Source organism: Pseudorca crassidens, chromosome 14 (assembly GCF_039906515.1).
Source record: "Pseudorca crassidens isolate mPseCra1 chromosome 14, mPseCra1.hap1, whole genome shotgun sequence".
Taxonomy (NCBI): Eukaryota; Metazoa; Chordata; class Mammalia; order Artiodactyla; family Delphinidae; genus Pseudorca; species Pseudorca crassidens.
Genome location: NC_090309.1, coordinates 14,375,162 through 14,389,410, shown reverse-complemented (window position 1 = coordinate 14,389,410; position 14,249 = coordinate 14,375,162). Strand labels below are relative to the sequence as shown.

Here is a 14,249-nt window from a genome sequence, read left to right as displayed (position 1 = left end):
TGAGGAGAGAAAAAAAACCAAACAATGTGAAATCTAAAATACGACACAAATGAACGTATCTGTGAAACAGAAGCAGACTCACAGATATAGAGAACAGGCTTGTGGTTGCCAAGGGGAATGGCAGGCGGGGGAAGGAAGGATTGGGAGTTTGGGATTAGCAGATGCAAACTATTATGTATAGGACGGGTAAACAGCACAGGGAACTATATTCAATAACCTGTGATAAACCAAAATGGAAAAAATATGAAAAGGAATATATATATATATATATATGTATAACTGAATCACTTTGCTATATAGAAGTTTATACAGCATTGTAAATCAATTATACTTTAATAAAATTTAAAAAAACAACAGAGAGGAAGGTACTCACTTGCAGTGGGGACATCGCTTAGCAGTCATATGTGCCTTCCAGAAGAAAGCAATAAGTTTGCTTCTGCTCTCACAGACATTTTTTACCTATTAAAAAAAAGCAAGGAAACTCAGAGTGCCATTCTGAAGACAATCCAGTAGGTATTCATTTTGTGGTTTTCACCTTTTTTTGAAAAGCCAGAGGAAGCCACCCCTTTCTTAAAATTTCCCACAGAACCCTAATATAGCCAAACTCTACCAATCACTGAGCGACTTCTTTCCTTAAGTTTCCTCATTCATAAAATGGGAATGAGAATAATAACCACCTTACCAAGCTGTTACTAAGATAAAGACATCATGAATGCAGTGGAGGCGGGGGGCTTGGAATACAGCAAGGATCAATAAATGCTACTTTAATTTAAAACAAACCTGGACTTCCCTGGTGACACAGTGGTTGGGAATCTGCCTGCCAGTGCAGGGGACACAGGTTTGAGCCCTGGTCCGGGAGGATCCCACATGCTGCAGAGCAACTAAGCCCGTGCGCCACAACTGCTGAGCCTGCGCTCTAGAGCCTGCGTGCCTGGAGCCCGTGCTCCACAGCAGGAGAAGCCACCGCAATGAGAAGCCCACGCACCGCAACGAAGAGTGGCCCTCACTCGCCGCAACTGGAGGGGGCCCACGTGCAGCAACGAAGACCCAACACAGCCAAAAGTAAAAAATAAATAAATTAAAAATAAATAAATAAATAAAACAAACCTCTCTGGGAACTTCCCTGGTGGTCCAGTGGCTAAGGTTCCGCGCTCCCAATGCAGGGGGCCCGGGTTCGATTCCTGGCCAGGGATCTAGATCCCACATGCCGCGACTAAGAGTTTGCATGCCACAACTAAGACTCTGCATGCCGCAACTAAAGATACTGCATGCCACAACTAAAGATCCCACATGCCACTACGATGATCCCGCATGCCTCAACTAAGACCCGGCACAGCCAAATAAATACATAAATGTTAAAAAGAAAAAAAGAAACCCCTCTGGATGCAGCTGCTGCCTCCCTTGAATGGACCTCAAAGTTCCGAGGGAAGGCACATCCACAGTTAAGCTACACTAGTGGTTCTGAACTGGCTGCAAATGAGACCCACCCAGGGGGCTTTTGTACCCTCCCCTGGGGCCGTACCCTAGACCAATTAAATCAGAATCTCTGGTGTGAAACTTGGGCATGAGGTGAATCAGATCTCAAGATGAGCCCTGCAGGTTGATTACCTACACAACTCATTCCCTGAACAAATTAACACTTACGCAGGTGTGATGGGGGGACAGGGAGGCAGCAGTCGTTTAGCAGTGTTGGAAGGAGAAAGCAGCACAGGGCGTGGGCCTTATTCTCCAGGTGAGACCATAAGCCAGAGCATAAGCCTCACTGGATGCCGCACCCAAGCCACTAATTTCACCTAACCTTCTCCTGCAGGCAAGCATCAAAGATGAGGACCCAGTGGCTCAGGGACGGTTATGTAACTTACAAGGTCAGAGGCCTCACGAGAGGCAGAGCTCGGATTCAAACTTTGGGAAGCTAAAGGATACGCAAAAGACAGTGCAGTGCGGAGGCAACTGGGATAATTATGCTAAAAACCGAGTGTTTGGGAAACAGAGAGATAGGATAACTCACACGTGCGCCGTGGGCTCCCAGGAGGTTGTTCTGTAGGATTTTGGTTGTATATCGTTCTAACTCCTCCTGAATTTCAAAGGCAGTAGGATCAGCATTTTCTTCCAGAAACTGGAAAACAAAGAAAAAAACTGTATGATCAAAGTAAAGCAAGTGTATGACGAGCAGCAGCAGGGGGCAGCCTCTCCAAGGACGGGAGAGTGTCGTTTGAGGGGAGAGAAAGAAACCTCATGGCTGCTGTGGTGCATTTTCCAAAGTTTGGCCACACTGCTGTTAAAAAAATAAAATAAATATTTAGACTATTCTGCTTCCAGTAGTGGTCGGCTGGATTATTCAGATCAAACCGAAAAGAACCAAGACAGGATAAAATATTTAAAAGAATGTAAAGCTCCGAAGAACTGACAGGACAGTGAGGGATAACCAAGGCCAAACTGAAGGGAAAATGGGAATCCAGGTCAAAGAACAGAGGGGCCGGGGCTGCTCTGAGGCAGGGATGCCGCACTGCACAGCTCTGGGGCAACCCTCAGGGTAGTTGTGTCCCTCCGGGGAAGATGCTGACAGACTTGTGATGCTCCCTGGAGCTGCACAACACGTTAGCCTGGCCTTGGAAACATTCTACAATCCAAAAATTTTGAACTTTTCATTTTGAAAGTCTTAAATGATAAAGCGGAGAGAAATGAAAGCTTAGAGTTAGTGCAAGGACAGGAATCTAACAGGATATCTTCCTGCCATATCGCACCCCACAAACACAGGAGGCTGGGGACCCTAAGGGCTATGTCCTTGGGAACTAGACCAGCCCTGGAACAGAACCACCTGGCTTCCCATAGCCTGCAGTGCAGTCCAGCCTTGAACATGGACGACGATGGTCCCAGGTCACCAAGCATATGGCAAAAGCAATAAGAACCCTCTCTGGAGGAAGGCAGCCAGCATCCCAGACCTCAAATTATTCCTACAAAGAATTTGCTAAGTACAATGACAAACTGTCAAAAATAAGTATACAAGGAGGATAAAGAGAGGGAGTTCCTGGAGACTAGGACAATATCTTCTTTAAAAAATTTATTTATTTATGGCTGTGTTGGGTCTTCACTGCTGCGCGCGGGCTTTCTCTAGTTGCGGCCAGTGGGGGCTACTCTTCACTGTGGTGTGTGGGCTTCTCATTGCGGTGGCTTCTCTTGTTGCAGAGCACAGGCTCTAGGCATGAGGGCTTCAGTACTGGTGGCACACGGGCTCTAGAGCGCAGACGCAGTAGTTGTGGCACACGGGCTTAGTTGCTCCGCGGCATGTGGGATCTTCCCGGACCAGGGCTCGAACCCGTGTCTCCTGCATTGGCAGGCAGATTCTTAACCACTCTGCCACCAGGGAAGTCCTTTAATTATTCTTATGGCTTCATGTTTTCACACCTAGCTATTTGTACCCAGTCACAAGACTTAAAGCTCAAGCATTCTGCTGACTATTCTTAGGGGCCACACACAAATAGCTCTTGTACCCACCACTCTGGCTTGTCTGATTGCCACGACAGCCACTACCCACTTACCCTGTACTGAATTCTCTCCAGCTCGTACACTGATTGTAGGGCCCCGACTTCCAGAACTCTCAGCTGGCAGAGCAGCAGGTGAATCACAGCCCGGGGGCAAGTCAGCATGTGACAGTTTAAACAGGAACCCCGGAGCAGCAGGTAGAGTTTCTGAAGAGAGGGAATAAGAGAGACAGGATATTAGAACGTGACATAGCAGTCAAAGTGATTTTCAACGTAATAAATACTTACGATTTTTGTTTCTATGTTGTCAGTTTACTCCTTTAAGAATTCTACTTCACCCTATGTACCTGGAAAGTCCTTCTTCACCTTAAGAACTCGATAAATATTCCTCTATATGTTCTCTTACGGTTTCATTTTAATCCATTAACACTAGAAATTTACTTTGGGCCTGAGGTCGGGAACTACCTTTATTTTATTTAAATACCAAATTTAGTACTCATTTAAACACTGAAAACTTTTTTAAAAATATTTATTTATTTAGGCTACACCAGGTCTTAGTGGCAGGTGGGATCTTCACTGCTTCATGTTTAGTTGCAGCATGTGTGATCTAGTTCCTCGACCAGGGTTCAAACCGGGGCCCCCTGCATTGGGAATGTGGAGTCTTACCCACTGGACCACCGGGGAAGTCCTAAATATTGAAAACGTTTAATTAAAATGTTTCATTTAGGGCTTCCCTGGTGGCGCGGTGGTTGAGAGTCCGCCTGCCGACGCAGGGGACACGGGTTTGTGCCCCGGTCCAGGAAGGTCCCACATGCCGCGGAGCGGCTGGGCCCGTGAGCCACAGCCGCTGAGTCTGCGCGTCCGGAGCCTGTGCTCCGCAGCGGGAGAGGCCACAACAGTGAGAGGCCCGCGTACCGCAAAAAAAAAAAAAAAAGTTTCATTTAAAATAATGTTTCAAATGTTCAGTATTTAACTAAGACAATTCTCTTCCCCTAATACGATTAACAGACAAAAATCATGTCCATGTACAAATCCCGGAGGCTGGGTTAACTGATGTAAGAAGCCAAAAGTGTTCAAAGTAGGACTGAACAGTAACTTCATTCTCAGCTCAGTGCTGGGCCTTCTGGAGCTCTGCTCTTCCTGCCACTAAGCAAGAGCCAACAAATCCACCTGAAGGGCTCAGGGAGGCCTGGAGAATTCCAAAGTCCTCTATTGCCAGGGAAGCCCCACCCACATTTCTGAAAGACATAAAGCCCTTAGAACAAAAGGTCTAGGGACGGATCTAAACACTTTCCCCCCTGTGTAAACAGAATCCAGCCGTGGCTCTTCTCAATGGGAATCAAACTGAAGTTCCTTTAGGTAGGGCTCGAGGCCAAGCTGAATGTACTGAATTTCACTCCTCAAGGTTTTAAATTGCCAAGTAAAGAGCACTTTCACTCCAAGTGTTGGGAGCTGACCTCCTGAGACACCTGCCCCAGGCAGAGGGGTGGCACTCACAAATCCCACCTGCACCGAGACCCACGCGGCCAGGGTAGCCCAGGCCAGAACCTACCTCGAAGAGGAGAGGGTTGTACACAGTGAGCGGGAGCTCGATGTGGCCCAGGTGCCCGGAGCAGTTGCTGAAGTCCTGCACGCAGGTGGAGCACACCTCTTTAGAGTCTGCGGGGCCCAGAGCTAGATCGTACAGGCCGTTCACTGACGGGTTCCCCAGGCTATCTAGGTACCGAGGGTTTGTAATGGACTTAACGCTTAATTTCCTAGGGAGATAAAAAAAAGACCAGGTGAGACAAGGTTACCCAACTTCTAGGACATTTCCTCTTCAGCACTTACAAAGGGATGGTTTAATGTCTGTGTCTTCAGACGTGCAGACGGCTCCAGGGGGCAGACTCGGTGTCTGCCTTGCTCCCCACTGCAGCTCAGCACTTAGCCCAGAGCCTGCGCTCAACAGGTGCTCAATGAATATGTGCTGAACGAAGAGCAGTGAGTGGTAACATCTTCAAAACCCAGATTTAGTGCAAATCTTGCGCTAACCGAACACACTGGCCGACTTTATACAAAGAAGTACCGACTTACATGCCAAACGCATCATAAGCAGCGTTTAGTCTGACTTGAACCCTCTGAGATGGGCATCACTATATGCGTTTTTCAGAAGAGGAAACAGGCTCAGAGTGGTTAGTGATTTAATTCAGGTGACAAAGCCCAGAATGGTGGGGGTGTGGTGAGATATGGACCAGACCTAACCCCAAACCCACAGAGTTCAAGAAAGGGAATAATCCCAGTATGTAGGAATAGTGAATTGAGAAAAGTTAAACATAAATATGCAAACCTTTGAGAAGTATAACCTGCTTTACTAAAGGTTTCATTGCAGTATTTTATGTTTGGTTGAAAGCAGGCTCCCATAGGACACCTAACTACTTTTAACCAAATTACGTTCATGCCAAGTTTGCTTTTAAACTTCGTTTTTTTTGTAAATTAGAAAATAAAGATAATGAAATCCAAATCTCACAATGTAGAGAAAACCGCTAACAGACTTCTTTCTATGGATACATTTTTAAAAACTGTAACTGGGATCATTTGCCATTTCTAGCATTGCCTTTGTCATTTTCATTGAGCATTAAGTGTTTTCAGGTCACTAAAAATTCTTTGGAAAGATTCTGTAATTAAGAACTACCAGGGACTTCCCTGGTGGAGGAGTGGTTAAGAATCCACCTGCTAATGCAGGGGACACAGGTTCGAGCCCTGGTCCGGGAAGATCCCACATGCCGCGGGGCAACTAAGCCCATGTGCCACAACTACTGAGCCTGCACTCTAGAGCCCGTGAGCCACAACTACTGAAGCCCGCGTGCCTACAGCCCGAGCTCCGTAGCAAGAGAAGCCAACGCGATGAGAAGCCTGCGCGCCACAACGAAGACCCAACACAGCCAAAAATAAAGAATCACCAAATCTTTCATTATATGTCAATTAATATAATTCATTTAGCCAAACTCCACTATAAGTAAGCTCATGCCACCTATCTGTATACAGATTTTTGTATAGCATAATTCAAACTTTTAACTATTTCCTAAAAATATAATTAGTTCCTTGGTGAAGGGAAATCCTTGAATCAAAGGGGGCGAACTGTTCTGTTTTCTGGCCTCCTGCGTGGCTTGCAGGATCTTAGTTCCCCAACCAGGAATTGAACACAGGGCCCCTGCAGTGGAAGCTTGGAGTCCTAACCACTGGACTGCCAGGGAAGTCCCAGGGTGAACTGTTTTGAAGCTCTTGATATATTCTGCCATAGTGTATTCCAGAAAACATGGGCTAACAATAGATTGTCTGTTTGTCCTAACCAGCACTGAGTCTTAGCACTGAAAAACTTTCCAAATTTAAGGTGAAAAAATGCTACCCACTGTGATGTTAAATTTTTTTTAACAGAAATTAGAATATATCTTTTTTTTTAATTTTTAAATTTTTTTTTTTTCTTTTTGTGGTACGCGGGCCTCTTACTGTTGTGGCCTCTCCCGCTGCGGAGCACAGGCTCCGGATGTGCAGGCCCAGCGGCCATGGCTCACGGGCCCAGCCGCTCCACGGCATGTGGGATCTTCCCGGACCAGGGCATGAACCCATGTCCCCTGCATCGGCAGGCAGACTCTCAACGACTGCGCCACAAGGGAAGCCCTAAAATCTTTTATTGGAGTACAGTTGCTTTACAATGTCGCATTACTTTCTGCTGTACGGCGAAGTGAATCAGCAACCCACCCACCCCCTTCCCCGTCACGTTAATTAATCGTTTCATTATGTTTTGTTTTAAAGGCCATTTTGGTCCTTTACTTAATTAAAAAAATAAAATTGAACTCATTTTTAAGTTAAAATCTTAACTTTTTTTATTATTGTCTACGTGAGCTCCTTACATATGAGGACATTAACCTTTTTTGGTGGCAAATACTTTCCTAGCTTGTGATGTCTTTTGTCATTTTTCACAGGTGAAAGTTTATAAATTCTTCGAACAGCTTTGTTGAGCTGTAACTCACGTACTATACAATTCGTCCATTTGAAGTATACACTCGGTGTTTTTTAGTATATCCACAGAGCTGTGCAACCATCACCACAATATCATTTTCGTCCCCAGTAAAGGAAACCCTAGCAGTCGCTCTCCATCCGTCTCTACCTCCCTCACAGTCCTATGCAATGACTAATCTACTTTTTGCCTCCAGAGACTTGTCCGTCCGGACATTTCACATAAATGAAATCATATGCTATGTGGTCTCTTATAGCAGGCTTCTTTTACCTCGCATGTTTTCAAGGTTCATCCATGTTGCAGCCTGTATCTGTATTTCATTTTTTTATAGCCAAAAAATATTCCATTGCATGGATATACCATATTTTATTGGGTTAGTTTTATACTTTGGCTACTATAAATAATGCTGACAGGAACATTTGCATGCAAGTTTTTTTTTTTTTTAAATTACAAATGCATTGGAAATTTCCTGGGTACTCTTCTTTTTTTTAAAAAATTAATTAATTTTTATTTTTGTCTGCATTGGGTCTTCGTTTCTGCGTGCATGTTTCCTCTAGTTGTGGTGAGCAGGGGCTACTCTTTGTTGCAGTGTGCGGGCTTACTGCGGTGGCTTCTCTTGTTGCAGAGCACGGGCTCTAGGCACGCAGGCTTCAGTAGATGTGGCGTGTAGGCTCAGCAGTTGCGGCACGCTGGCTCTAGAACACAGGCTCAGTAGTTGTGGCGCACGGGCTCTAGAGCGCAGGCTCAGTAGTTGTGGCACATGGGCTTAGTTGCTCCGTGGCGTGTGGGATCTTCCCAGACCAGGGCTTGAACCCGTGTTCCCTGCGCTGGCAGGCGGATTCTTAACCACTGCGCCACCAGGGAAGTCCTGTACACAAGTTTTTGTGTGAATATATTTTTTTCATTTCTCATGGATATACACCTAGGAATGAAAGTGCTGAGTCATATGGTAACTCTACGTTTAACTTTCTGAGGAACTGCCAGACTGTTTTCCAAAGCGGCTGCACCATTTTACAGTCCCACCAGCAATACACCAAGGCTCTAACTTCTCCACATTCTTGCCAACACATTTTATGACCTGACTTTTTGACTCTAGCCATCCTAGTGGGTGTGACATAGTATCTCACTGTGGTTTTGATAACTAATGAGGTTGAGCACATCTTTGTGTACCTATTGGCCATCTATATATCCTCTTTGGAGAGATGTCTATTCAAATCCTTCACCTGTTTTGTAATTGGGTTGTTTGCTGTTTTATTATTGAGTTGTAAGAGTGCTTTGTATATTCAGTATACAAGTCCTTTGTCAGATACATGATTTGCAGATATTTCTTCCGACTCATCTTTTCACTTTCTTCATGATATTATTTGCATAATTTAAAATTTTTTAATGAGTTAAACTCACTGCTGCTTTCTTCCACTACCTTTGGGCTAAGTCTTTCTCCTTCGAAGTTGGATAAATATTCATCTACATTTCCTTCTCATTCATTTTACACTAAGCTCTAAAACTTAATTGGGGGCTTCCCTGGTGGCGCAGTGGTTGAGTCCGCCTGCCGACGCAGGGGACACGGGTTCGTGCCCCGATCCGGGAAGATCCCACAGCCCGTGAGCCACGGCCGCTGAGCCTGCGCGTCCGGAGCCTGTGCTCCACAATGGGAGAGGCCACAGCAGTGAGAGGCCCGCGTACCGCAAAAAAAAAAAAAAAAAACTTAACTGGAATTAAAAACAAGGAAAACCTTTATTGCATAAGGCAAACACAAATTAATTAGGTCTGGGTGCAAAGACTTGTACCACTAGATCCTCTTTCTATCATGTTCTGTAAGTTGGTACTTCACTTCCCTTGCCTGGAGCCTACAGTGATGGAAAAAGAGTACGCAGGTGGGGCCGGCACACACCTGTGTCAACTGGCAGAAGAACTGTGTCCTGTGCTTGTCAAGGCAACACAAATAGCTCACATCCAAAACTGAATGTATTTTTTTTTTTTTTTATCTTCATCCTAAGTCTTTCTGTGTGGTAAGGAGCAAAGTTCCTCTCTCTAGCTGGGGAGGAGGAGAAAACTCCTCTGATCATTGCAGGAATGGGATGCAATGGGAAGAGCAAGGAGTCCACTGGAGAGAAAAGAGTTTAAGACTAGCAAACTTGGGTTTGAGGATGACCTTTGCTGCCTCCTAGAGAGTCATTTTATTTGCTGGACAGTAATTTCCTCTCCTGTAACTGCAGACACCAACACGAATGGTTGCATAAGGACTGGTAGTACCAAGCACTGAACAGATAGCTCCCATCCACCCGTGAGTGCACTTAACAAATATCTACTGAGTGCTTATTATGTGCCAGACACACCTTTAGATGCTGGAAAAACAGATCAGAATCCCTGTGCTCATGGGCCTTACATCCTATTGAAGGCAGGCAGACAAAAGCCAAGATAAATAAGCACACAGTCTATTGGATGGCAGAACATTCTATGAAGAAAGTAAAGCAGAAAAGGGGAAGGACAATAGAGTGGGCCAGTGGCTGGGGGAACCCCTATTGAGAAGGTTATACTGAACAAAAGCCTGAAGGAGATGGGGGAGTGAGCCATGCGGTCACCTTTACAGGAGAAAGAAGCAGGGAGTGCAAAGGCCCTGAGGTGGATGTGTGACTATGGTGCTCCGGGAACAGCAAGGAGGCCAGGGTGAGTACAGAGGTAAGTTCAGAGAAGTAGCAAGGGCCAGAATGACCTTTCCAAGGCATTTTAAGGACTTGGCTTTTACTCCAAGTGACCTAGGAAGCTACTAGAACTTAACACAATAAAAGGCAGCATAATGATTGATATTTGCCAACCCCAGACTCAAATAGGTCTACAATGCTAGTAATGGGTATAAACTTGCTTATGCACTTCCCTGTCTAAAAACTCCACAATTAACCTGTAAAAATTCAATTCTTTTGCTTTTGGATGAAATAGGATGTATGGCTAGTGATGGTATAATTGACATTTCTGGGCCAGCATACCGTTGTAGCTCAGTTTATTCATCCAGTCATTCGACCAGAGTTGAGGATAAAAGAAAGGAATGAGGAAGCTCAAGGCTAGTGGAGAGAGGCGGAAATATAAACAAAAAAGGAACTGAGGCACCATAATAGACAGCTGTACTAGGTGTGGAAAGACCTCAGAAAATGAGGGAGGTTGAGCTGAGCCTTAAGAGGGGGAGAGATGCTCTCCAGGTGTCTGCTGGGGGTTGGGGGCAAGAGCAGAGAAGCAGATCCCTCTGGCAGAGAGGACAATGCACGCAGAGGAAATAGCTTGAGGTAAGGCCCAGACGTTGAAACCTCATGGCACTTTATGGAATGTGCAAGTGGTTTAGTAGGGCTGGCGAAGGGATGATGCTTTAGCAAAAATCAGCATTGGCCTGCTCATGGGTAAACTTGTAGGCTAAGCTAAGAAACTATCATTTACCTTTGGGAAATGGAAAGCCTCTGGAGGGTTTTAAGGGTGAGAGTAGCATGATCACATCTGCACTTTGGAAGAATAATTTTAACAGCAATGTAGAGCATGCACTGGACTGGTGTAAGTGCAGGGGAGGCGGAAGAAAAAGACAATTCAAACAAGAGATGAGGGTATGATCTAAGACAGTAACAGTAGTGTTGAAAGGAGATTATAGAACGAATAGACATGTAAGTGACACACAGTAAGAGCCCAATAAGTAAATGAGATGTCAGGTGAAACAGATATAGAATATTTGTCCTGTCACAAAATATTGACCATCTTGCACTAGTCTAGGTACACCACTTTGGAGGGGCAAGTTCCCTCTCCCTTTAGGGGAAGTAGTTGTTGAGTTTTTGGTATAGGAGTTTAAGAACTCGGTGTGAAATTCAAATAGAGATGTCCAAAAAGCAGCTGAAAACAATGAGTCTGAAGAATCAGGAAACGAAAATTGGTCTGGAGATTTAAATTTTGAGAGTATCACTCAGGAAAGTGGTGAAATTGTCTAGGGAGGACATTTAGGACAAGAAAAGCAGCATGTATGACCAGAATAGAATCTCAAGGAACAGCAATATTTAAGTAAAAGAGGAATCAGCTAAGGAGCCTGAGACGAATTCGAATATTAACCACGAATGCAAGGACCTTGTTCACCAATGTGTCCTGAATGCTTAGCTTAGTGCCTGGCAAAAACTGGATGATGGATAAATGTCTGTGGGTTGATAAAGGGAAGAAAGAAGTAGTACTTGTCACAGAAATAAAAGAACCTGAAAACAATAAATAAGGTGCTGGAAAAGAGAAAGACTGCCAAATGCTACGGTGATCAAAATGAGGACTGAAGAGGGCCGCTTTGATTTAGTAATTAGGCAGAGAATATAAGCGGTCCTAGCAAGGAGAAGTTGTCGCATGAATTGAGTCTCGAACGATCATCATTTTATAGACAAGAGGAGACTAACCATGAGCTTAATAAACCACGTCAGAGACATTATAGTAACTACACAAACGCAGGCTAATTAACGAGGAGACTGGCGGATGATAACGCCGCAATCTGGGTACCCCCACCTTCCCAAGGGCAAACTCTTCCCTAGCCCCACTGGGTTCTAGGCAGTGCTCACTAGCCAGGGACGTTCCCGGAACTACGGGTCCCAGCAGGCCATGCGCCAGACAGCCATGGACTCTGAGGAGAAATTGGGCGCCAGACCTTCTGGGAACGGTAGTTTGTGGCCCCGACCCCAAGAAGCTCTGCACGCTTCCCACCAACTCCTTACTTGAGCTCTTCGGCCGAATACATCCCGAAAGAAATGCCCTGCAGCCGCCGCCAGGGCATGTTCTTTGAGCCCAACATCCTCCAGGTCAGTTCCGAGCTCTGACACCCGGAGAGAAATTCCAGTCACCACGGGTATATTTCTAACGCTACCTCCGGCCCGCAGCCACCATGTGATTTAAAATGCGCTTGCGCGCGCGAGAAAGGCTCGCGGGAAGATTTACGTGGACGATAACATTTCCGATCTAGGGGGGGAAGGAAATAATTTCACGACTCTCACTCGCCCTTTTATTTTGAAAATAATCGAATACATATAAGACATTAAAATAATATTTTAAGAAATATCTTTGAGGCAAATGAGGTGTACTGAGCCTTTAACTTCCGAAGCAAAATCTTTCAAACCATGGGACTGTAACCTCCTATGTTATGATTGCTTTCGTCTTGTTCCGTCTCAGCCAATAGCCGAGCTATTCCACGCCCCCTCCCCCCTCCCCCACAGCCTTAGGTGGAGGGCATGCTTTCCCCGTGTGCTATGCGAAGACGCCAAAGATGGCGGCCGTACATTCGGCTCGGTGGTTGAGGGTCCGCCGCGGGCTTTGCCTACCGCTGACGGGTCGACGGGCAGGTCTCTGCGGACGGGCCCCCAGTAGCAGGTAAGAGAAGCTTGGAGAATCCATGAGAAAGACCCCAGGATCACCTGGGCCATATGTATCCCCTTTACCCCCGGAGAGCTGGGGAACTAGGTACGGTGGAGTGGAAGGCGCGCGCGTGCGCTCGCGGCTGCGTGCCCCGAGAAGCTGGCACGCGGAGTCCGCGTACTTGAAGAAGGGCTCCAAACGCGCTGGTTAGGGGGATATTTATTGCTGGGGCTCGCCTACCCCAGGGTTAGAATTCTTGGCAAGATTCAGGATCCTACTGTTGTGGATCTTGCGTTCTAGTAAGTGTGGGTATTGGCAACGCCTCCCCAAGTTTTAAAAGAAAAATTGTATCCGCCCTTACCCGTTTTCACCCACCGGGAGAAAGGGGAGAAAATCAGGTTTTCCCAAGTTAAAGGCAGTTTACGAGTTCCACCGTATGCTGGGTGTTGTGGGGATGTTTGGCCAAAGAAATTATACAGGTGTTTATAAAAACAAGAAAGTCTAAAAGATCTGAACACAATCTGGATAGGATTGCTGTGATTGTTAAAACTTGGCGCATGTGTCATTTGTGTAGTTTTTTTCACTAGGTACAAACTGGCGTTGTGGAAGTATGAGGTGGGAATTTGTTGTGAAAATTTGGGAATAGCCTAATTTTGGATTCGATGTTTGCCATTTCCTTTGTGAAGTGATAGTAGACAAATTCCCTTATGTGTAAACTGGAGCTAGTAGTAGCCATCAGAAAATTGTGAGTAATAAGTGAGGTGTGTAATTTACAATATACATTTTATATGTAACATCTTCCCTCCTCAGTCCTCACAAAAGAGAAGACGCTCCACCTGGTAGTGCAGGAGCCTTAATGCTGCTGTTCAATCCCAGTCCTTTTCCCGGTGGTGCCCAGTGTTGTTGTTTTTCTACCCATTTCCTTTGATTTGGCAGCAGCATCTCTCCCTCAGTCTTCACCCACAAGACAAGAGTGGTGTATGTGACATACATGTCACGAGAAACAGCATGATTTGAAAGAATTGATCCCTTTCTGAAGTTGATCCGTAGCAGAGAGGTATTGTTTTAAGATGATGCCCGAGACCAGATACTAGTAGAGGAAGTAATTCTTCATTTAATCACATCTTGACAATTTTCTGAATGGTACCAATGCTATTTAGGAAGGAAATACTTACAAGGTAGTGTACATTATCTGTGTGGTATATTGACTCTATTTTTTAGCATGATCAGAACGTTTTAAAACTCATTCATGGGTCAGTGATTCTATATTTTGGGTTAAAAAAATAATATAAATTGTTCCAAGTTTAAATTAGGACACGTACATTTGGTACATTCCTGATTGTTGAAGGAAGTGCAATGAAAGGCTGTGGTGATCTTAGTTTCATAATTTGTCAAAATTGCTTTAAGTGGGATAATCT

At 45.3% G+C, this 14,249-nt stretch overlaps 2 protein-coding genes across 6 annotated transcripts in view; one reads left to right on the top strand and one right to left on the bottom strand.

Moving 5' to 3' along the window:
* Positions 1-12,389, bottom strand: part of POLR1A (RNA polymerase I subunit A) — a 76,674-nt gene extending 64,285 nt beyond the window's left edge. For both annotated transcript variants that reach the window (XM_067704485.1, XM_067704486.1), the window contains exons 1-5: positions 12,198-12,389; positions 5,035-5,239; positions 3,540-3,689; positions 2,009-2,116; positions 374-459 (exon numbers count right to left, since the gene is read on the bottom strand). In XM_067704485.1, the coding sequence (XP_067560586.1) occupies positions 374-459; positions 2,009-2,116; positions 3,540-3,689; positions 5,035-5,239; positions 12,198-12,274 (626 nt within the window). In that variant the 5' untranslated portion in view covers positions 12,275-12,389. The remainder of the gene's footprint in view (positions 1-373; positions 460-2,008; positions 2,117-3,539; positions 3,690-5,034; positions 5,240-12,197) is intronic.
* A 303-nt stretch (positions 12,390-12,692) lies between these two features.
* PTCD3 (pentatricopeptide repeat domain 3) overlaps positions 12,693-14,249 on the top strand; it is a 30,514-nt gene continuing 28,957 nt past the window's right edge. For 3 of the 4 annotated variants that reach the window (XM_067704482.1, XM_067704481.1, XM_067704484.1), the window contains exon 1: positions 12,693-12,846. In XM_067704482.1, the coding sequence (XP_067560583.1) occupies positions 12,743-12,846 (104 nt within the window). In that variant the 5' untranslated portion in view covers positions 12,693-12,742. The remainder of the gene's footprint in view (positions 12,847-14,249) is intronic. The other variant, XM_067704483.1, reaches the window with a different exon arrangement.